Genomic DNA, 22222 nt, shown 5'->3' on the forward strand with positions numbered 1-22222 from the left:
GAAAATAATGTGGTTTAAATGCATGGGGTGTATGCAGCCTAAATTTTTTGATTGATTAATCTAGCAAATAAAAGCAAATAAAGGCATTGGGAAATAGTGTTGCTATCTATATCTTGAAGACCATATCTAGCTTCATTGGCATTGCAATTGCCAGTTCTTAATTTCATAACAAGTTGGATCCAACCTAAAGTTAGTTGTGCTTAGCTCCATAAGAGTCAGTATGCTTTCAAATACCAGTTGCTGGAAACCATAGGAGGGGAGAATGCTCTTCCACTCAGGTCCTGCTTGTGGGCTTCCCATGGGCATCTGGTTGGCCACTGTGAGAACAGGATGCTGGACTAGATGGGCCACCCGCTCTCCTTATGTTAAATCAATGAGACTTAAGATATGACTAACTTATCCCATTGATTTCAAGTTCAATTAATAAAGTCCGGATGCAAACCAATATAACTAAAGGTAAGATCTTAGGCTTGTGTTCTCTGTCTCTCTCTAAAAATGACATCATGCCCTTGAAGGAGTGGTGGTGGTTGTTTTCTCATCACATGTTCTGGCTATTTGAACAAAGCAATTTGAGCCTCTGAATGTTTTGGCTAAGGGTACTCTGTGGAATCTCACAATTTGATGTTAAGAAGCTTTGCTTCTTTAAACAAGATTAAAATTCAGCAAGAAAAGTCATGTTCCAAAGTCATTGTTTAACTGAGACCTGCACAATTTGCAGAAGGCCACAAAATCATGGCAAGATGGACATCGTGTGATATATGCAACTGATTGCTTTAGTCCCCCATATATTCAAGTTTCAGTAGTGGCCCGAGTGGTCATGTAGAGCCACGAAGCCACCCTCATGACACTGCTTACATGAATGGGACTGGAGCGGAAGAGAATGGTGAGGTCAGGGCGATGAAAGAACAAGGAAATATAAACCCGAACTACAGAAATAGATAGCAATACAGAATTGGGTTTATGTACCAGGATATAAAAAATACTGATACCAAATAAATAAAAATGTCTAACTGCTTATCTATATACTTATCTAAGTATTTGTATGTTACATTTGGTTTGTCACAACATTGTTGGCTGCATTAGTTGACATTATGATATATTCCATATATATGTCAATAAGATTGAGTTTTTAGACATTTGGTTTTATTTATTGGTATTTTCCCTGTATTGTTACACACACACACACACACATTAACTGTTTGAGATTAAGATATTTTTATTTATTTTGTTAACTTTGGTATCAATATTTTTATACCCGGATACACAAACCCAATTCTGTTTTGGTGAGGTTAGGGCAGCCTTTCCCAACCAGTGTGCCTCCAGATGTTGTTGGACCACAATTCCCATCTTTCCTGACCATTGGCAATGCTGGCTGAGTCTGATGGGAGTTGTGGTCCAACAACATCTGGAGGCACACTGGTTGGGAAAGGCTGGGTTAGGGCCACATGGAAGCATTGAATGGGGTGGAGGTGGCCCCAACTGGTGGGTTCCATTTGGAGGCTGGAGCTCATGAGGCAAGACAGGTCAGCAGTTGCAGGACCATAGATAGCTCTGAGTGAGCAACTTGCTCCAACAAAGGTTGAGAGCAGATTGGGTGTTTTTAAGCCTCTGTGTCCAGAGTACCTCTCCCAACCTCTGTCCCCTTGTGAATAAATTTAGGTTCTATCCCTCTGGCTTGAAGTTAGGTATTATTCCTCCATTCCATAGCCTCCTGCCTGGAGGTGAGCTCCCTGTGCTGCTGGACCAGTGAGGTACTGTGGGAGGCGTTTGGTTCCTCAGGCTCAGGAGAAGGTTCCTATGAGGGTCCTGGTTGTGGTCCTATATCCTCTGGTGGTACAGGAGAATCTTCTGGGGGCTCAGCCATCCTCTGATCTCCTGAAGCAGACCAAGAGCCCTAAACATGGCCTTGGCTGGAGATTCTACATCCGATTCAAAGTCTTGACTGCTGCTCGACTCTGGGGTCATAACACCAACCTCACCATTGCCCTGCCCCAGCCCTGTCCAAGTCAGCTGTTGTGGATTTTTTCCTTAATGGAGTCCTTTTCCAGGAAATGACACTGAGGCAGGTTGAAGCTTACAGCTGTTTATTATACTTACAATTGCAAGGAGCCCTGGCTAGCATGTGCTATGGCGGGAGACTGCCTTCTTCCCCAAATTGAGGGTCTTTTATAGGTTTTTACAGTGTACAGTCATGTGTCCCAAGGTACCCAATAAGGGGCTTTACCTGTTTTCTGCTTCCACCTGGCTCCGTGATTCGCCAGGTAATTCTCCATTAAAAGGAAGTCAGAGCGCACATACTCATCTTTTGTTCTGCCCTGTCCTGTGGCAACATCCGTCCCCTTCCATCTTATCTACATACCAAATACCTACGACCCTCAGAGGTGGAATTTTCCACTTCAGTCCCTCCTTTGGACGTATCAAAGATGTCCACATTCATCATTTCCATAATTGCACTTTCCGTGTCCTTTCTAGCCAATTCCATTTCTACATACATCTGTCTTTTCTCAGCTCTAGTCATGTTTTGAGCTCTGGGCTTCACAAGATCTGCACATGTACCACATACACCTTGCAATTGTAAGTATAATAAACAGCTGTAAGCTTCAACCTGCCTCAGTGTCGTTTCCTGGAAAAGGACTCCATTAAGGAAAAAATTCCACAACACAGCAAAGGGGACACCAGTGTCAGGAGGGTGCGTCTGCAGCTCCACCTCAGTATACATGCTGCTATCGTTCAGTGGTACACCATCCAAAGCACAACTGGCTTTACCTCTGGAATGCTGCCCAGGGGAACCCTTTGAAGGGGGACAGAAGCAACTTTCCTTTGCTGTAGGTGCCCCTGTGACTTGGGATTACAGGGGTAGCCATCAAGATCTTGATGCCACGGAGAGGTTACGAAGGCTGACCAAGGAGGTCTTCCAGTGATAAGACTAATCTCTCCAGCTACAGGAGATATTAGGGCCAAACTAGACAGGATATCAATAGTAAAAGTTATCTCTTTCCCCCTATGCTAATGTCCCAATGATAATCCTGCGTAGTTGGGGAAGGGCCATAGCTCAGTGCCAGAGCATCTGCTTTCCATGCTGCAAGTCCTGGTGCAATCTCTGGCATCTCCAGATAGGGCTGGGAGAGACCCTAGTCTGAAACCCGGGAGAGCTGCTGCCAGTCCATGCAGACAGTAGTGATCTAGATGAACCAATCTGATTCAATACAGGCAGGCTTCTCTGGGCAGCATCCAACACATTCAGTCAGTGCAAGGATTAATGCTTGCACAACAGAACCTCCTTCTCTCTCCTCCCTACCTCCGTGGCCTCTAAATTTGTTCTAGGAGTTCCACCAACTCTCCAGTGCAGATTTGGGGAGGGCAAGGGGCACACATGGCAAAAGGAGGGGGGAAGTTTCATTGTGCAAGCATGAATCTTTTCACTGCCCTCAAATCTGCTCTGGAGGGTTGGTGGATTCTCTCCAGGTGAATACCAGTTTGGGGTGGGTCACAGAGTTTCATTGGGACCACTATGGGGTGGTGGGCAAGGTTAATCCCCCCTCTCCATGTGCCATGGACCCCAATCCTGATTATTCCCCCTCCACAGCTGCTATTGAAATTTAGAAAATTAGACGTGTCAATTCCAATCACTCTCACTCTAGTTTGCCCCTAAGAGAAGGAGGAAGCCACGGTTATCTCCCAGCAAAACGTTCTTCTAAAAGTAGGTTAAAAGTTTTGAGCACTCTTCACAAAGTGACTGCAAAGAGGAGGGGATTCTTCAGCGTGTTGGCAGAGGAGAGTTCCATTTGCCTTATCAGATGGCCTGCTAGATGGATGTTTAATGATACCAGGAGAAGAGATAACGAAAGCATAACTGCTGAGACGGGAGATATGCATATCGAAACAAAGAGGGGGAGAATCAGAGCCTGCCAATGAAATATCTCAGTACCCTCGCTAGCTCTGCTGCATAGCTAAGTGGCTTCTCCAATTTATCCTGAGGCATTTCAGAATTCAATTTATGGGTCTCTGCACTGAGATGGTTCCATAAAAAGCAACAGCTTGTGTCCTCAAGGAGAGCTGCTTCAGAAATTCTGAACTTCCATCTTAATCCATCAGCATGGAAGTTTCACACGCCAGCTCTGATTTCTGAGCAGGGGAGATCATTTTTGCCAGCTCCCCAAGCAACAACAACAACAATAATAATAATAATAGATAGTATTCTTATTATTCAACAAGTATATAGTGCTTGAGAGTATTCAAAGCAAGGGAAGGGCTGTGACTCAGTAGTATATCATCTGTTTTACATACAAAAGGTCCCAGGTTCAATCCCTGATGCCTCCAGGGAGGACGGGTGAGACCCCTACCCAAAATCCTGGAGAACCACTGCCAAGCTGACATACTGAGCTAAGTAGATCAATGGTCTGATTAAATATAAGGCAGCTTCCTCTGTTCCTGAGCAAAGGACCCCACAGCAATTCTTCTTGACATTTCTTTCACTAACCTTGCATTAGGGCTGCCCTGAATATTCTTTAATGGCAACCTTCACTTAGCAATGAGTGGTTCTTACAACAACCTGAGAGCTGCCCTGAATATTCTCTAATTTTGACATTCACTTTGAAATTAGGACAGAGCTGAACAAATGACCAAAATGAGCCCTCACCTTACTGAACATTTGTCTTGTTTCAAGATCGTACAGTACCCCTTTGTTTCTTAGTTATTACTTCTTCACTATTTTCAATCATTCCCCCACACACACTTTCCCTGGCCTCATTTACCCTCACTTCTGCATGAAATGATTGGCTTTGGAGATCCACATGGTTTTGTTAATGGGTATTCATGACTTCATCACATTATAAATGTCATCATGATATCAGTGGCAAAGTATCTGGAGCACCACGTCAGATTAAATGTCGGTGAAGATGGAGACGTAAAAGAAGAGGAAAAGAGAAGATGGCCCCAACAATTAAATTGTTTTTAAAAAATGTGTTTTTAAATTTGTATATTTGTTTTTAATGTTTTGTTGTAAACCGCCCAGAGAGCTTTGGCTATGGGGCAGTATACAAATAAAATAAAATAAATAAATATAAGCAGCCAGGGGAACAAAGGGATAATGGATAGTTAGCAACAACACAATGCAAGATATGCTGCTGAGTATCAAAAAATAAATGAAACAGGAGACACTTTTTGGCATTCAGGAAAACTATGGCTGCAGTCCTAATCATGTCTAATCAGAAGTAAGTCCCATTGAATTCAGTGAGGCTTACTCCCAAGTAAGTGGATTAGAACTGCAGTCTAGGAAAGTAATTTTGCATTAACCCTAGCTCTACATTACTATTCCCATATTGCAGATGTGGGATGGTGATAGTGATGACTTACCTAAGACCACCTGGTAAATAAATATGGGGGATTCCTTGGTTCACAGCCACTACAGTACACTAGCTCCCAAAACCCAGAATAATATGCATAAACAGAAGGAGGAAGCCACTATAGCTTGGAGCTATAGTGACATCTTGCTGAAGAAACTATGTCAGCACAATAGCAGTAGAGGAAGTGTAGGGAACCTTTGGCCCTCCTGATATTGCTGAATGACAACTCCCATCAGCCCTAGCAATCATGGTCAATGGTCAGGGATGATAGGAGTTGTAGTTCAGCTACATCTGGCAAAAGATTTCCCATTTCTCCCAAGTCAAGGCCCAAGTCTCTTAAATTTCAGCATTTTCTCACTGCTGTTGCTATGGAATGCACTCATTTTGTGAGATGTGTCCCTCAAAGTGGGCTTTGCAAGGAGATGTCATGAGTTCCTCAACAGCAACCTGAGTATTTGTATGATCTAAAAATAAATCATTCACTAGAAAAGACAATGATGCTGGGAAAAACAAAAGGGAGTAGAAAAAGAGGAAGGCCAAACAAGAGATGGATTGATTCCATAAAGGAAGCCACAGACCTGAACTTACAAGATCTGAACAGGGTGGTTTATAATAGATGCTGTTGCAGGTTGCTGATTCATAGGGTCGACATAAGTCGTAATCAATTTGAAGGCACATAACAACAACAACAACAATAAATCAGTGGTGAGGCTTATTCAGGGTGTCCCAGAGTGAGGCCTGACTATGGATAGATGTGCAAAGAGTGGAAATATTGCTTTTTAAGATGCTTTTAAAGCTTTTTTAAAAAAAGATGTTTTAAAAGGTTAATATGTTTTTAAAGATGTTTTGTTTTAATATACTTTAAAGTCTGTTTTTAAGATAGTTTAGAGTATTTTTAGTATTTTGTTTACCACCCTGGGCTCCTTCTGGGAGGAAGGGTGGGATAAAAATTTAATAAATAAAATAAAATAAATAAACATTTGGAGGGCCAGAGGTTCCTCACACCTGCTGTAGATAGTTATTCTGTTTGTTTTCTTAAGTCTAAGGCCACATTCACAACATCCATTAATTCCACTATTATTCCACTTTAAAAAGTCATGGCTTCCCTCAAAGAATCCTGGGAAGCGTAATTTGTGAAAAGTGCTGAGAGCTGTTAGGAGACCCCTATTTCCATCACAGAGCTACAAATGCCAGTGTGGTTTAATGGTCAGTCCCTTGTTCCAGAGAACTCGGGAAATTATAGCTGTGGGAGCGGATTAGGAGTCTCCTGACAACTCTCAGCACCCTTCACAAACTATACTTCCCAGGATTCTTTGAGGGAAGGCATGACTTATTAAAGTGGAACAATAGTGGAATAAATGGATGGTGTGAACATAGCCTGGATTAAGCCTGCTTAGCTTTTGTTGGCTCTGTGTGTGAGGAGGTGATCAATCTCTTTTCCAGCAGGGAGGGATCTTAATGGGTTTTTAAGGCTATTTTTACTATTAATAATAATTTAACTTATTGATCACTTATTACATACAAAGTCTGTAGGTGACTTAACAGACTTTAGGAGCATAAAGCATAACATAATATAAAAAAGAAGCAATACGTTACAATAAAAATGTGTAATAACTCATAAAACCGACCGAATAAACTGCAGCCAAAAACAAATGGTGTTCACTGTTTGGAGTAACCAGCCTGTCACCCCACATTACTAGCAATTAATTAAAGCATTTGTGCAGCAGAAATCTTGCAGTCAGGTCTCCTGACCTAGTTCATCACATTACCTTGTCTTCCGGGTTAGCTGGATATCCCTGAAGAGGGTGTAAGTGTGAGTTCCCAGGAAGATGTATGGTTCCAGAGCAACGCCTTTGGTGGAGGCATACTCCTTTTCCGTTAGTCCAAATGCCTCCATCATGTCATAACCTGGAGAAAGCAGAGAATGAGAAGATGGTGTAAAGGCAGTCTGAGTGGGGAGTAGAGACCTATCTTCTTGGGACCAGGCTGGGATCTAGCGATTTAAAACTGATCACAAATTAAATGACCATTGTCCAAAGAAAGCAGTCTTGATCACCTGCTTGAAAATGGGTCTGGCTGTGTTATTTATTTATTTTATTTATTTAATTACATTTCTAAACCGCCCTATAGCAACAAGCTCTCAGGGCAGTGTACAACAAGGGATGTGTTAGGGATGCTTCCGCACAAATTGGTGCAATGATTCCAAATTATTGCTGGAGGGGGGTGGGGAAGATACCTGTTCTAATCATGCCTTGTTCTCATGGACTTAGTTGCATCACTGCAGGATCCCTTTGTGCCCTGTGGCACTTTCTTACTGGGGACACCATCATCAATGGGGTCCACATCCAGAACAGGGGTGGGGAACATTTTGGCTCTGGCAGCCAGATCTTTATGTACCCTGTTGGCCAACTTTGGCAGGTGGAATAATATACCTGTCAATCACATGCCATCACTATGGCATCGCATGATTGATATCTGGGTTGCCTACCTGTCAAAATCCCTTGCACTTGCAAAGCCTGCTCCGTGCCCCTCCTTTCAAGCTGTACAATCAGAGCTTGAAAGGGGAGCACAGGGCAGCCTTGGAAAGCCCGCCCCACCTGATCCCTTCCATCTCTGGAAAGGATCAGCATGGGGTGGGCTTTCCAAAGCAAGCAGACCTGGCTTTTAATTTCATTGCTGCACAACAAAACAGTCCATGCCAGAGCCAATGACTGGGACAGGGCGGGTTGGTCCTCCTCAGGGTCCACTGTGATGTCCCTGTAAGCAGATATTACTGTAAATATGGTAAGTGCAGGTTTTGTAGGGTAAATGTGGTAAGTAGAGTGAGTGAGAGGGGGGGGTACATAGGCTAGAATGCTGGAGAATCCTGTATTGTGATTGGCTGAGCGTTTGAGTGGCTGAAGGTATAAATGAGAGGATGACAGTTGAGAAAGGGTTCTGTTGGTGGAGTTTGGGAGTTCTGTCGGTTGTTGTGGGTTGGAGTTGGTTGTGGGTTGGATTATATTTGGCTGGTATTAAGGCAGATTATATATGACTGGAAACATAAAGAGTGACACTATATGAAACCATACACTTGTTAAATATACCTTAAGTAATCGCGTTATTTCCTGGTGTTTATAAATAAATATTTTCTTGGTTTACCATAGGCCTGATCCTTGGCTGGGGTTTACACAGACTAGAAGGGAGGGCAGGGTAATTACCAAGGTGGAGAAACAGTATGAAATGGTGGCAGCGGTGAAGAGATAGAGTATCATTAAGTATCCAGGGCAACTCAGGGCTGTATGCTTTATTGGCACAAAGATACAGGGGGGTTGTGGCCTGAGAGTGCACCCAGACACAAAGTAACAATAAGCCAGAAGGAGACTAAGGCAAAGTCTCAAAGCAATATTGTGAAATAGGGAGTGGCTGGTGGTGCTGCCTAGCAGTGGGATCTTGCGAGATCTGTGCTAGAGCCAGTGAGAGAACAAATAAAACCCAGGATCCTGACTGGAGGGACCTGACAGGAGGTGGCAGCAGGTGGGATCTTCACACCCACATATTGGAACCACAAGACGGATAGGGAAGGTTGTGCACAGTCCTAATCAACAGGGTCTGATCTTATGGGTCAAGGAAAGTCTGAGCAAAAAGAAGTCTTTACAAGATATTTGAAGGAACTGATGACTGCAGCTTCACCTATGGCAGAAGGAAGCGCCTTCCACAGGACAGGGACAATGGTGGGAAATGCCCATTTCTGGGTCACTGCCCTATAATTATCAAGACTCTCTCTAGTTGTGAATGCAATTTGTTTAAGCTGTTTTTAATAATGTACTGTAGGGCAGGTAATACATGCAGCAGCAGCGGCAGCAGCGGCAGCAGCGGTAGCAGCGGCAGCAGCGGCAGCAGCGGCAGCAGCGGCAGCAGCGGCAGCAGCGGCAGCAGCGGCAGCAGCGGCAGCAGCGGCAGCAGCGGCAGTAGCGGCAGCAGCGGCAGCAGCGGCAGCAGTGGCAGCAACAACAAACATTCTGTAGGGTGTTGTGCAATGAGTAGAATTTCCCCAGATGATCAAAGTGAGCTTACAGAATATCATGTAAATATTCTAGGGATTCAGGGGCAGGCGGTCTTCAGGTAACCTGGTCCCAAGTTGTTCTGAGCTTCATATTTATTTATTTATTTATTTCATTTATATACCGCCCCATAGCCGAAGCTCTCTGGGCAGTTTACAACAATTTAAAACATTAAAAACAAACATACAAATTTCAAAACACATTTTAAAAAGCAATTTAAAAAATTGGTTAGCAAGACCTTGAGCATGGCCTGGTAGCTAATCGGCAGCCGGTGCAGATCCCTCAGCACAGGTATAATATCTGTGCATTAGGTATGGGGAAGAAATTGGATTCAGATCATGTTTATCAAATCTGCACTTTCCGAAACAACATGAGAGCCAAAACACAGCCATCTTTTGAAATTTGCACTTATACGAATTTTGCAATGCAGTTCTCCAACCAAGCAATGTTTACAAAAATGTATATATTAGGGAAAGTGTGCATAAAAATTAATACATTTGTGAAAATAACATACAAACATGCATTACATTAGGAGAAATTGCTTGCAAAAATGTGTACATTAGTCAAAATGCATGAAAAATGTGTTTGGTAGGAGAAATTCTCACTAAAATGCCAGAGAATTATTTTTTTTTAAAAAGTAGTTGCTGCAGAAATGTGGAGAATCAATTTTAAGAGTGGAAAAACAAGAAACAGAGAACTGAAAATGACAGATCCTTCCATCCCTAGTGCGCATCACGGTGCTCCACTTAACAACCTGACTGCAGTGTTCAGCACCAAATGTAGTTTCCTGACCAGTTTTAAGTGAAGCCCCACATTTTACCTTCATAACAACCCTATGGGGTGAGTTTGGCTAAGGGTTAGTGATTGGCCCAGTGTAATCCAGCAATGACTGAGCTAGGATTTGAACCAGGTCTTCCTAATCCAATCCTTTTTTTAAAAGCATGAAACAAATTAATGGAAAAAAGATCAATGGCTAGGTAGCCAGGTAGGATCTCTAAATTCAAAGGCCATATCCCTCTGATTAACAGGTGCTGGGGACAAACGGCAAAAGAAAGTGGTTTCCAATCTGCTTGTCAACTTCCAAATGGGCACTTAGCAGGCCACCATTGGCAAACAGTGCTGGACTAGAAGACGGGCTGCCTGTCTCATCCAGCAAGACAGGTCTTACCCCTCTGATGCTTTTAAAGCTGCTGGGAACATTCCATCATCTGGATGCAGAAACAAGATGTTGCTAAGAAGTGCCTCAATTAGTCTTTCTGGTAAGGGGCGGCAATGTTCCAAAGTAGCCCTCAAGGGTTCGCAGGAAATTCTGCCAATCAGAAACAACCCGCTCCAACATTGAAACTTCAGGGCCTCTGCCTCCCTGTCAGAAGGTGGTGGATCTGCATGCAGTTGCCCCATGTGGTAAACCACTGAAGGGCAGCTGGTAGCAATCTCAGAGAAGTACCATCTGGTCCTGCACAGATTCCACCCACCCAGGCAAAATAAAGGATCGTCCGGGACAGGAAGGAGTTGAAGAGGACTTCCTCTCCCAGTCTTGTTTGCACAACATTGCTCTCTGGCCCATTCCTGTATTCTTGATTATTCTTGATTCCTTTATTGTGACTTGCTTCTCAACCTGGCCTCCTGAATTGTCCTTTGCTTCTGACTTATTTTTCAGTCCTGGCCACTGGCTAGTGGTTTGAGTGTTAGACTGAGACGTGGGAGACCAGAGTCCAAATCCCCACTCAGCTACGAAGCTCACTGGGTGACCTTGGGCTGGTCACTGTCTCTCAGCCTAACCTACCGCACAGGGTTGTTGTGAGGATAAGATGGGGAGGGAGAAAGCTGTCAGGCTTAGGTGGGCAACACAGCCATTTCCAGACAGGACGGTAGGAGTTAAGGGAAGAGTGAAGCCGTTAATTAACAGCACTTGGCAGAAACGCCCAAGGTCAGGCTGCAGCTGCAACAGATCAAAGAAGCAGCAATAAAAGGCTTGAGTGAGCACACTGAGGTGTGGGGTAATAGGAAGGCGTTATAGAGTTGGTTGGAGAGAGAGAGAGATGGAGCATGGTGTGATAAACTGCCTATAGCAACAGTAAAGTTTTTTTCTTCTTGAAGACTTGGCTGATGGTCTATTATTTCAGTCGGCGGCTGGCACTAATAGGCTAGTTAACGCGCTACTGGACTACTGGTTATACTGGTCAATAGGTGCTGCACTCTACAAAGGGTTATGGGCCCAGCTCCAAACCAGTAACACCCAGTTTGTAAACCAGTTAGAAACCTTGTTCTATGCCGGACAACCAAAGGAAGCTGAGCCGGAGAGCTGGTGAGCTGTGGGAGAGCGGCAAAGCAGCGGCAGAGGATTGTGTTGCCAGGAAACCAAAGTGATAAGGAAGTCTGCGAGAATGGCTGGAGTAACTTTGGCTGGCATTCCACTGGAACGTCTCTCAGAATGAAATTACTCATGCTGGCGGCTGCGGATGCAAGCCCATCTAAACAGAGAGGATTTATGGAAAGTAATTGACCAACAACCCCCCTCCGTTCCACCACCTGCAGAATGGCTTCGCTGGGACGAAAGAGCGAAGTCATTAATTATCTTGGCTGTCGGAGACTCGCAACTATTGCATTTAAGAGGTAAAAATACTGCTAAGGAAATGTGGACTGCTTTAAGGTGCTTCCTTAGAGGAAAGGTGGGATGTAAATGTAACAACAATAATAACGACCCATGGCTTCTGGTTTCCAGCTCTTGGCTCATTTCTGATTGCTGTCCATGACCCAGTCCTGATACTTCATAGAATCATAGAACAGTAGAGTTGGAAGGGGCCTATCAGGCCATCAAGTTCAACCCCTTGCTCGCTGCACTTCCCCTTCTCCCTACTCCAAGAGTGACAGAAATTCAGGAAGGGTCATAGCTCAGTAATAGAACACCTGCTTTGCATGCAGAAAGTCCAAGGTTCTATAACCCCTAGCATCTCCAGGTAGGCCTGGGAATGTCCCTTGTCTGAAACCCTGGGGAGCTGCCAGCCATCAGTGCAGATGGCATGGCACCAGATGCACCAGCTGTCTGACTCAGAATAAGGCAATTTTTTGTGTGAGATGGGCATTTACTTCCCTTGGGCGATGGGATACTTAACCAGGCCATGGATGCGAATTTGGATGTGCTCGCAGTGACTGAAGAAATCAGGCCACTTTCCCACCATGGGCTCATCTTACCTTTGTGCACCTTTTCATATATGATGTGCCGTGCAGTCTCCATGCACCCTCAGTGCAGTAAGGGACTCTGCATGAACATCCCTGCAGGATCTAACACTGACAGAGTGGGAATTGTTTGTGCCATGGGTAGACATGTGAAGGCCCAGAAAACAAACAAACAAAAAATGGGGGAAATATATTTTTTTGGAGTGGGGGGTCATTTTTTCCCAATTTGGGGGAGAAACTGGGGAAATTCAGAAAAAGTATTTTAAAAGTTTTTTCCCCAGGTTTTCTCCTGAGTTTTTTTTCCCCCAGGCCTTCTTATCTCTAGCTACTGGCTGTTGCACATGAGACACCCAGGGCTAGATTTCTGTAGCCAGCACTCCGAGCTATGCCCATGGTCCCCAAAGCCAGATCAGGAGCACCAGCCAAAGAACTATTCTAGTGGACCGAATGTGAAGTCAGGACTGGGGAGACCTGGGTTCATATTCCTCCTCAGCCATCAAGCCATCAATCTGGTGCCCTTGGACGGGTCACAATCTCTCAGCCTAACCTATCCACGAGGGCTGCTGTGATGATAAAATGGTACTGGATAACCACCATGAAGCTGCCCTGAGCTCCTTGGAGGAAGACAGGGATCTGTGTACCTCTATGAAAAACTGGGTATGAATGACACGCCTTTTCTGTACCAAAAGCACCAATCATGACAAGGCAGGAGGGGGGCTGGCGAAGAATCCCTAGCAAATGTAGGATTTGAATCCAGGACTCCGAGATCCAAATCCTGTGCTCAATACATGGGACTGCACCAGCTTTTGCACAAGGCATACTAAAAAGTTTGTGTGAATCAGCCACAATCAGTCCCAGGGCATGGTCTGAAGGCACAGAAGACCATCACCTTGCTGAAGCTTGCTGAAGCTAAGCAGGTCTGGACCTGGTCAGTGCCTGGATGGGAGACCACATGTATGCTGCCTTGGGTTCCTTGACGAAAGAAAGGCGGGTTATGTTTATTTATTTATTTATTTCATTTATACCCCACCTTTCTTTTCATGATAGGAACCCAAGGCGGCTTACATATAGTTCCCAAGCGGTCTCCCATCCAGACACTGACCAGACCTGACCCTGCTTAGCTTCAGCAGGGTGCTGGCCTCATGTGCCTTCAGACCATAGCCTGGGATATAAATGTAAGAAAATAACTAAATAAAGCTCTGTGTGGTTGCTCCAGAACTGCATACAGCTGGCATGCTACCATGAACGAGAAGGCAAAAGAAAATTAAACCGCTCTTTTCCATTTTTCTGTCTCTCCTCCACCCTCCCCTCCCGTTTAAACTGCTAAGTGAGGGTTGACCTGAGCTACGTGACAAATACATATTCTCTCACACGAAAGGGGGGGGGACTCATCTCCAGGCTCGCAGAGCTTCCTCCCTCATCCTCAGCTGCTCATTAAAGCTTTGTGAGTCACTTTCTAAAGTCTTTAATACAAGCAGACCTTGCAAACAGCAATTCTTTCTCCCTCCCACCTCGCTTATTTGAATTTATGGAAAGCTAAGGCCAGGGTGGGGGCAGGAGGAAGGAACAACTGGAAAAGAGATAATTGTATAAATAGTCAAGGGGACACACAAGAAAGGAGAGGGTTTAATCAATATCGTGCCTCCACCAGGTGCATCTCACCATCACTTCTATTTTCCGTAGCCCGGTACTGATTGTTATCAGGAAGACGAAGGGTATGGATGGAAGGGGCCCCTTCAATTTTTGAAGAATTAGAATGCTTGCTGGATTAAATTTGCAAAAGACAGCAGTGCTGAAATCTTCTCATCTCGGTTAAAGTTTGCACTCAATGTTAATAACGTTATTATGGGAAAGTGGAAGGTGCAGCGCTGAGGCACTAGGCAATTCTGTTTGTGAAATTCTTTCTGTTGCAGAGGAATTCTCACAAAAGAAATGCTCCGTTGGATTTTCTGGCAGGATCACATGCTCAATAATGTGTGTCAGCACAAGGGCTGAGCCGAATGTTTTCATGCAAACATTTTCTGCGCAGTAGGGGGAGGTATGGAGGGCAAAACATAATTTGGAGTGAGGGCAGCTCACTCTCTTTCTCTCTGGCTAAATATCTCTGCACAAACCTGCAGCCAAGCAAGTGGGGTGCAGCAGGAATTCTTACTGAATTCCTATTCAGTAGTTCAGTGGTAATCATGTGGGGAAAGAGTGGGGCTGTGCTCACTGGTCCTGCCCTCTCTCTTGTGGTCCTGCCACCCTCTTTACTTGGGAGGACAAAGTCTGAACAGGGTGCCTGTTCTATGTGCGTAGGCTCTCTGCACGATTTAGAAATCATGTGGGGTTACTTCCCAGATCAGGCTCCTCTCTTCAGAGCTCCCTGCTCTGCCCATGCATGGACATCAGGGGGTGAGGCCAGCATGGCACACAATGGCCAGAGCAAGGTTAGCAAGCACACCCCTGCTCTTCCACTGATGTCAATAGGGCTCTGAAGTAACCTCTGGTTATCAAAGGTAGGGCTGATGCCAGGTTTTGCAGGGTCCTCAACAGCCCACCCCTGCCCCAAATGGACCCCTTTGTGGCAGTGAAGATGGCAAAGCCCTACCCTTGGCAGTTGCCAGTGGAAACTAGTCCATTAGGGCAAATGGGGCACAGCTCCACCAACCTCAGTCTGCTCTCATCCAGTGCCCCCACCTGCCTTTTTACTTCTAGCCAGTGCAGGGGATTAGGGCTGGTGCCAGACATGCCAGAGCCCTTGGGCATCAGCCTGCCCTGGGCCCTGGCACCTGCATGCACACATGTTCCCTCACCTACCTACTTAGTGGGTAAGCAGCTGGTCAGGGGGGTTGGGAGGTCAGATGAGTGAGGGGGTGTGAGTGAGCAGGGGTGAGCGAGCGGGCAGTGGGGAGAGCGAGCGAGTAGGGAGTGGGAAGAGAGAGAGAGCAGGCAGGGGGAGGGGGAGCCAACAGGCACAGGGGGTGGGCAAGTGAGCGAGCGGGTGTGAGGGGTGGGCAAGTGAGCGAGCAGGCGGGCAACTCCCTCCCTGCAATCCGTAGCAGGGACCCTGCTGCAGATCACAGAAGGGGAGCACTACCCCACCTTAATGAGGGGCCTTTCAGGGCGCCCTCTGGGCTGCAGGGTCCTTAGCTAGGGCCCCACCTGCCTGCCCTTTGGCACTGGCACTGCAGGGAATGGCTCTGGATGTCAGCTCCCTCCTCTAATCCCAGTGTTGCCCTTGTAGAACTCAGCACGGAGAGTGGTGGGGACCAAACTAGATAAGTTCTCTCTGCCTCTCATTGCATCTGGCCTCTCCTATCAATGGCTTTGGCTCTACCTACTGTTGGGTTCCCTGCCCACCAGTCCCAATGGACACCAGCCAGCACTGGCAGTGGGAGCAAAGTCACCCCTTCCCTGAGCAGTGGGGCAGAACTCAGGCTATCTGCCTAACAGTGCTGATCCCTGATTCCAGGCTTGATCAAAGGCCATTAATCTGATTGTCTTATTGAGAATGCCAATGAGGTTGCAAGGCTGTGGACATGATCCTGTTATACAACACCTGGATCTTTAAGGCACTGCATAACCAAAAAAGAAAGGGTCATTTTTTTCAAAGAGGAAGAGCAAGCTGCCATGCCTACCTTGCAGAGAGCCTTCCATGGAGCCAAGAACAGGACATCCTTCAGGATGATGTGGAACAAGTGGAATGGAAAAGGCATGAAAACAAGCATAGATATGTTAGTTACCTGATGCAAAGGTGTGCAACACAAAGGGCTCTTTCACACATTTTGAAGGGCAAACCTAGCTTTGAATGCAAATGCATTCAAATCTGCCTTATGACGACTCAGATCACTGGCGCATGTAGCCCACAGCCTTCCCCAACCTAGTGCCCTCTGTGACGTCCTTCCCCTGGCACCACCTGTGAGGTTCTCACTCGTGGCTACCAGCAGTCAGGATCGTCGTGTTTATTTTTACCTCTCTCCGCTCTAGCACAGATCTCAAAAGATCCCTCTGCTAGGCCACACTACCCAACACTCTGTGTACTCAATATAGCCTCTAGACTGTGCCTTAGTCTCTTCCTGGCTATATGATACCTTGTGTCTGTGTGTATTAGTAATTCCCAACCCCCTGAAGCCTCTTGCCTATGAAGCTCACAGCTCTGGGTTGCTCTGTGGTACTGAATGCTAATACAATATCTCCTCCTTACCCACTGCCACCATTAGATACAATTTCTTCTCCAGCCTTGGTTACCCTGCCTTCCCCCCTGGTCTGTACACTCCAGCTAAGGAATCAGGCTTTAAGTAAACCAAGAAAATGTTTATTGTTCACACTAGGAATAACAAGATTACTTATATATATATTATTGACAAGCGTATGGTTTCATATATGATTCTCTTATGTTCTTACTTCTTAATATTTGCCTCAGAACTCCTAATCCAATCTCTCTACAACAACCTTCAACACCCACCACCCTCAACACCCACCACCCTCAACATAAGAACATAAGAACATAAGAAGAGCCTGCTGGATCAGGCCAGTGGCCCATCTAGTCCAGCATCCTGTTCTCACAGTGGCCAACCAGGTGCCTGGGGGAAGCCCGCAAGCAGGACCCGAGTGCAAGAACACTCTCCCCTCCTGAGGCTTCCTGCAACTGGTTTTCAGAAGCATGCTGCCTCTGACTAGGGTGGCACAGCACAGCCATCACGGCTAGTAGCCATTGATAGCCCTGTCCTCCATGAATTTGTCTAATCTTCTTTTAAAGCTGTCCAAGCTGGTGGCCATTACTGCATCTTGTGGGAGCAAATTCCATAGTTTAACTATGCGCTGAGTAAAGAAGTACTTCCTTTTGTCTGTCCTGTATCTTCCAACATTCAGCTTCTTTGAATGTCCACGAGTTCTAGTATTATGAGAGAGGGAGAAGAACTTTTCTCTATCCACTTTCTCAATGCCATGCATAATTTTATACACTTCTATCATGTCTCCTCTGACCCGCCTTTTCTCTAAACTAAAAAGCCCCAAATGCTGCAACCTTTCCTCGTAAGGGAGTCGCTCCATCCCCTTGATCATTCTGGTTGCCCTCTTCTGAACCTTTTCCAACTCTATAATATCCTTTTTGAGATGAGGCGACCAGAACTGTACACAGTATTCCAAATACGGCCACACCATAGATTTATACAACGGCATTATGATATCGGCTGTTTTATTTTCAATACCTTTCCTAATGATCGCTAGCATGGAATTTGCCTTTTTCACAGCTGCCGCACACTGGGTCGACATTTTCATTGTGCTGTCCACTACAACCCCGAGGTCTCTCTCCTGGTCGGTCACCGCCAGTTCAGACCCCATGAGCGTATATGTGAAATTCAGATTGTTTGCTCCAATATGCATAATTTTACACTTGTTTATATTGAATTGCATTTGCCATTTTTCCGCCCATTCACTCAGTTTGGAGAGATCTTTTTGGAGCTCTTCACAATCCCTTTTTGTTTTAACAACCCTGAACAATTTAGTGTCATCAGCAAACTTGGCCACTTCACTGCTCACTCCTAATTCTAGGTCATTAATGAACAAGTTGAAAAGTACAGGTCCCAATACCGATCCTTGAGGGACTCCACTTTCTACAGCCCTCCATTGGGAGAACTGTCCGTTGATTCCTACTCTCTGCTTTCTGCTTCTTAACCAATTCCTTATCCACAACAGGACCTCTCCTCTTATTCCATGACTGCTAAGCTTCCTCAGAAGTCTTTGGTGAGGTACCTTGTCAAACGCTTTTTGAAAGTCTAAGTACACTATGTCCACTGGATCACCTCTATCTATATGCTTGTTGACACTCTCAAAGAATTCTAATAGGTTACTGAGACAGGACTTTCCCTTGCAGAAGCCATGCTGGCTCTGCTTCAGCAAGGCTTGTTCTTCTATGTGCTTAGTTAATCTAGCTTTAATAATACTTTCTACCAGTTTTCCAGGAACAGAAGTTAAGCTAACTGGCCTGTAATTTCCGGGATCCCCTCTGGATCCCTTTTTGAAGATTGGTGTTACATTTGCCACTTTCCAGTCCTCAGGCACGGAGCAGGACCCGAGGGACAAGTTACATATTTTAGTTAGCAGATCAGCAATTTCACCTTTGAGTTCTTTGAGAACTCTCGGGTGGATGCCATCCGGGCCCGGTGATTTGTCAGTTTTTATATTGTCCATTAAGCCTAGAACTTCCTCTCTCGTTACCACTATTTGTCTCAGTTCCTCAGAATCCCTTCCTGCAAATGTTAGTTCAGGGTCAGGGATCTGCCCTATATCTTCCACTGTGAAGACAGATGCAAAGAAGTCATTTAGCTTCTCTGCAATCTCCTTATCGTTCTTTAGTACACCTTTGACTCCCTTATCATCCAAGGGTCCAATCGCCTCCCTAGATGGTCTCCTGCTTTGAATGTATTTATAGAATTTTTTGTTGTTGGTTTTTATGTTCTTAGCAATGTGCTCCTCAAATTCTTTTTTAGCATCCCTTATTGTCTTCTTGCATTTCTTTTGCCAGAGTTTGTGTTCTTTTTTATTTTCTTCATTCGGACAAGACTTCCATTTTCTGAAGGAAGACTTTTTGCCTCTAAGAGCTTCCTTGACTTTGCTCGTTAACCATGCTGGCATCTTCTTGGCCCTGGCGGTACCTTTTCTGATCTGCGGTATGCACTCCAGTTGAGCTTTTAATATAGTGTTTTTAAACAACTTCCAAGCATTTTCGAGTGATGTGACCCTCTGGACTTTGTTTTTCAGCTTTCTTTTTACCAATCCCCTCATTTTTGTGAAGTTTCCTCTTTTGAAGTCAAATGTGACCGTGTTGGATTTTCTTGGCAATTGGCCAGTTACATGTATGTTTAATTTAATAGCACTGTGGTCACTGCTCCCAATCGGTTCAACAACACTTACATCTCGCACCAGGTCCCGGTCCCCACTGAGGATCCACCACCTTCAACATCCACCACCTTCAACATCCACCAAACACCACCTCAACCATCCAGACTCAACAGTCATCCTCTCATTTATACCTTCAGCCATTCAAATACACAGCCAATCATCATCCAACATTCTACAGCCCATGTACTCCCCCTTCTCACTCACTCCACTTACCATATTTCCTATAATAAACCTGCACTTACCATATATACATTATTTTCACATACAGGAACATCACACCCTCCAGATGTTGATGGACCCCAACTCCCATCTTCTCTGACTATTGCCCATGCTGGTTGGGGCTGATGGGCATCCAGTAACTGGGAAGTGTAAAGGATTATCTATAATAATATTGGGGATTTTTCATTCTTTGATTCATTTCAGTGAACCAAAGTTTGGAAGCCTGAAAGATGCAAGGAATCCTGGGAAACAGCCCCTCTTTGGAGACGTGAGCTACCTGTAAATGCCAGAAGCCACAAACATCCTGACTCTCATGGGAAGAATCTAAAATTTATGAGTTTGTGTATCAGTGGAAAACAGGCATTTCTAACAAACAATGGAACCATATGAACAAAGGTCATGATATCTTTGATCTTTAGGGGATAAGGGATCAATCACCTAAGACCAGGAATTTACAGTAAATATTTCTCAGGAGATAGGAATCTTATCAGGAAACACATTTGGTAAATCCAGAGCCCTGATCAATAATTCCTGATTTTTCCATTGTTCTCATATGTCACGTTTGCATTCCCCCTCCTAATTTGCATGCAACCCAATGCTATACTTAAGCCTGGCAAATTTCAGAATCGGTAGCACCACTCCCTTGGGGGCTCAACTGTTACTTACTCTACATATCACACTCTAGGAACCAACATTGGGGCTGCATGGAAAGGTGGGATCTTTCAAGTCTAGCAAAGGCTACAGTAAGGGCAGTGCTTTGTCTCACAACTAGAAATAAAAGTTCCCTTCTGACTTCAGACTTTTGCTGCAGTCTTTCGGAGAGGTACATTCACCCTAAACTCTTGAGCTCCTTTCTTTTCTTTTTCTCTCCATGTAATTTGACGTAACGCTGAGTGTGGATAGGGTTAGGTTCTCTGTCTTATTCTATCTAGAGTACTAGGGACAAGTGATTGGGTTGAAGTTAGAATGCTGCCCGTTTTGACTGAAATGGTAAAATGCAATATTTTTCCTGTTTCTTCTTCTAATAATCCAATCTTTAGTTACTTTCTGTGTGGTTCATTGGAGTTAAGGGTAAAGTTATACATGCATAAGACTGATGTGCGGATTTAATTCCAGCAAAAGATTTTACTACCCTATAAAGTGGCATTTGAGTTTCTAGTGAGTGAACATGCATGTGGAGATTAAAACATACACATGTCACAAAAGCACCAGGTTGTGGAAGGCTGACAGCCCAGAATCATACTTTGACTGGAAGAGACTCTCCAGTGCTCAAATGATGTCATATGATGACAGGTGGATCTGATCCCTGGTGAAAGCAGCAGAGTTTGTATTTGGCATTGAATTTAAACAATGCTGAGTGCAAGCTCTGCTCCCAGGGAACAGTTGGGAGTGCAGGGCTTAGAGTTTCAGTTCAGCATAGAATAAGGTTGCCAGGTTCAGGGCCTGAGACTGATCCTGTATCTTTAGGAGAAGAGAAAGTCAGCCAAATGCAGGTGTTCTTGCAACCCTGTAATGGGAAAAACCACAAGGTTGAATTCTCCCTCCCCCCTGCACAACTTTTAAAGATACAGAAGACCTCTTGGAGGCTGGGCCTGGCAACCAAGAGGTCTTCTGTATCTTTAAAAGTTGTGCAGGGGGAAGGGAGAATCCCACCTTGTGGTTCTTCCCATTACAGAGTTGCAAGAACACCTGCACTTGGCTGACTTTCTCTTCTCCTAAAGATACAGGATCAGTCTCAGGCCCTGAACCTGGCAACCCTAGCATAGAATGCAAGCCCCCCAGTGGTCTTGGATCTACCTGACGTCATACAGCATCAAGTGGTAGATCCACCCACCAGTCAAAAGGGGCCCACAAACAGCCTAATCCGTGCAAAAGTGGTTCCCCACCCCCAACTTTACCTGGGGATTAATGATGTGATTAATACCAATTGCAAGCATGTAAGTTGCTTTCTTGCTTATTTTATTTCCCATTTATTTACTGCTTCTACTCTCTCTGTTTTTCAGACTGCATTCTGTAAAGTGCAGCTTTCACCTTGCAGTAAAGTTGTTGTTTACTCCCCTCAAACACACACAAAAGCCTGCCACCGTAATGACAACATCTCCAAGGGAAACTGAGCCAACGTATTATATTAATTACATTTGGTGAAAGGGAGAGAGCATTTTTCTCTTTTGGATGCCTGTCCAGCCAACTGCATTTTGGAAGGTAAAGTGAATTGTTTTGTGCAAAATAATACAAACCATTTGGCATACATCTGCAGTTCACCTTTCACAGGAAATCCCCTGCTCAATCCTCTCTCATCCTTTGAGCCGAGGAATCAAAACCCAGGAACCGCCGCTCATACAAATCAGAGATAAGAAAGGCTCTTTGGTGAAGACTTATAAAGGGCTCTCCATTTAAATGGGTTGACTCAAAAAAGACACCTTCAAAAACCAAAGCACTGCAGTTATTTGCTTCGGTTACAGTCTCAGGCAATGGATGTAAGCAGGATGCCGAGAAAACTGAGCCTTTGATGGTAAAAACCAGAAGTGCCCCTGAAAAGCAAGGATGCTC

General features: G+C 44.9%; 1 protein-coding gene across 2 annotated transcripts in view; it reads right to left on the reverse strand.

Annotated features, from left to right (window-relative positions):
• The window catches only part of LOC133387053 (collagen alpha-1(XX) chain-like), a 142837-nt gene that overhangs the window by 66680 nt on the left and 53935 nt on the right, over positions 1-22222 (reverse strand). For both annotated transcript variants that reach the window (XM_061631011.1, XM_061631010.1), the window contains exons 7-8: positions 16189-16227; positions 7115-7253 (exon numbers count right to left, since the gene is read on the reverse strand). In XM_061631011.1, coding sequence (XP_061486995.1) covers positions 7115-7253; positions 16189-16227 — 178 coding nt within the window. The remainder of the gene's footprint in view (positions 1-7114; positions 7254-16188; positions 16228-22222) is intronic.

The sequence above is a fragment of the Rhineura floridana genome, chromosome 6 (genome assembly GCF_030035675.1).
Source record: "Rhineura floridana isolate rRhiFlo1 chromosome 6, rRhiFlo1.hap2, whole genome shotgun sequence".
Taxonomy (NCBI): Eukaryota; Metazoa; Chordata; class Lepidosauria; order Squamata; family Rhineuridae; genus Rhineura; species Rhineura floridana.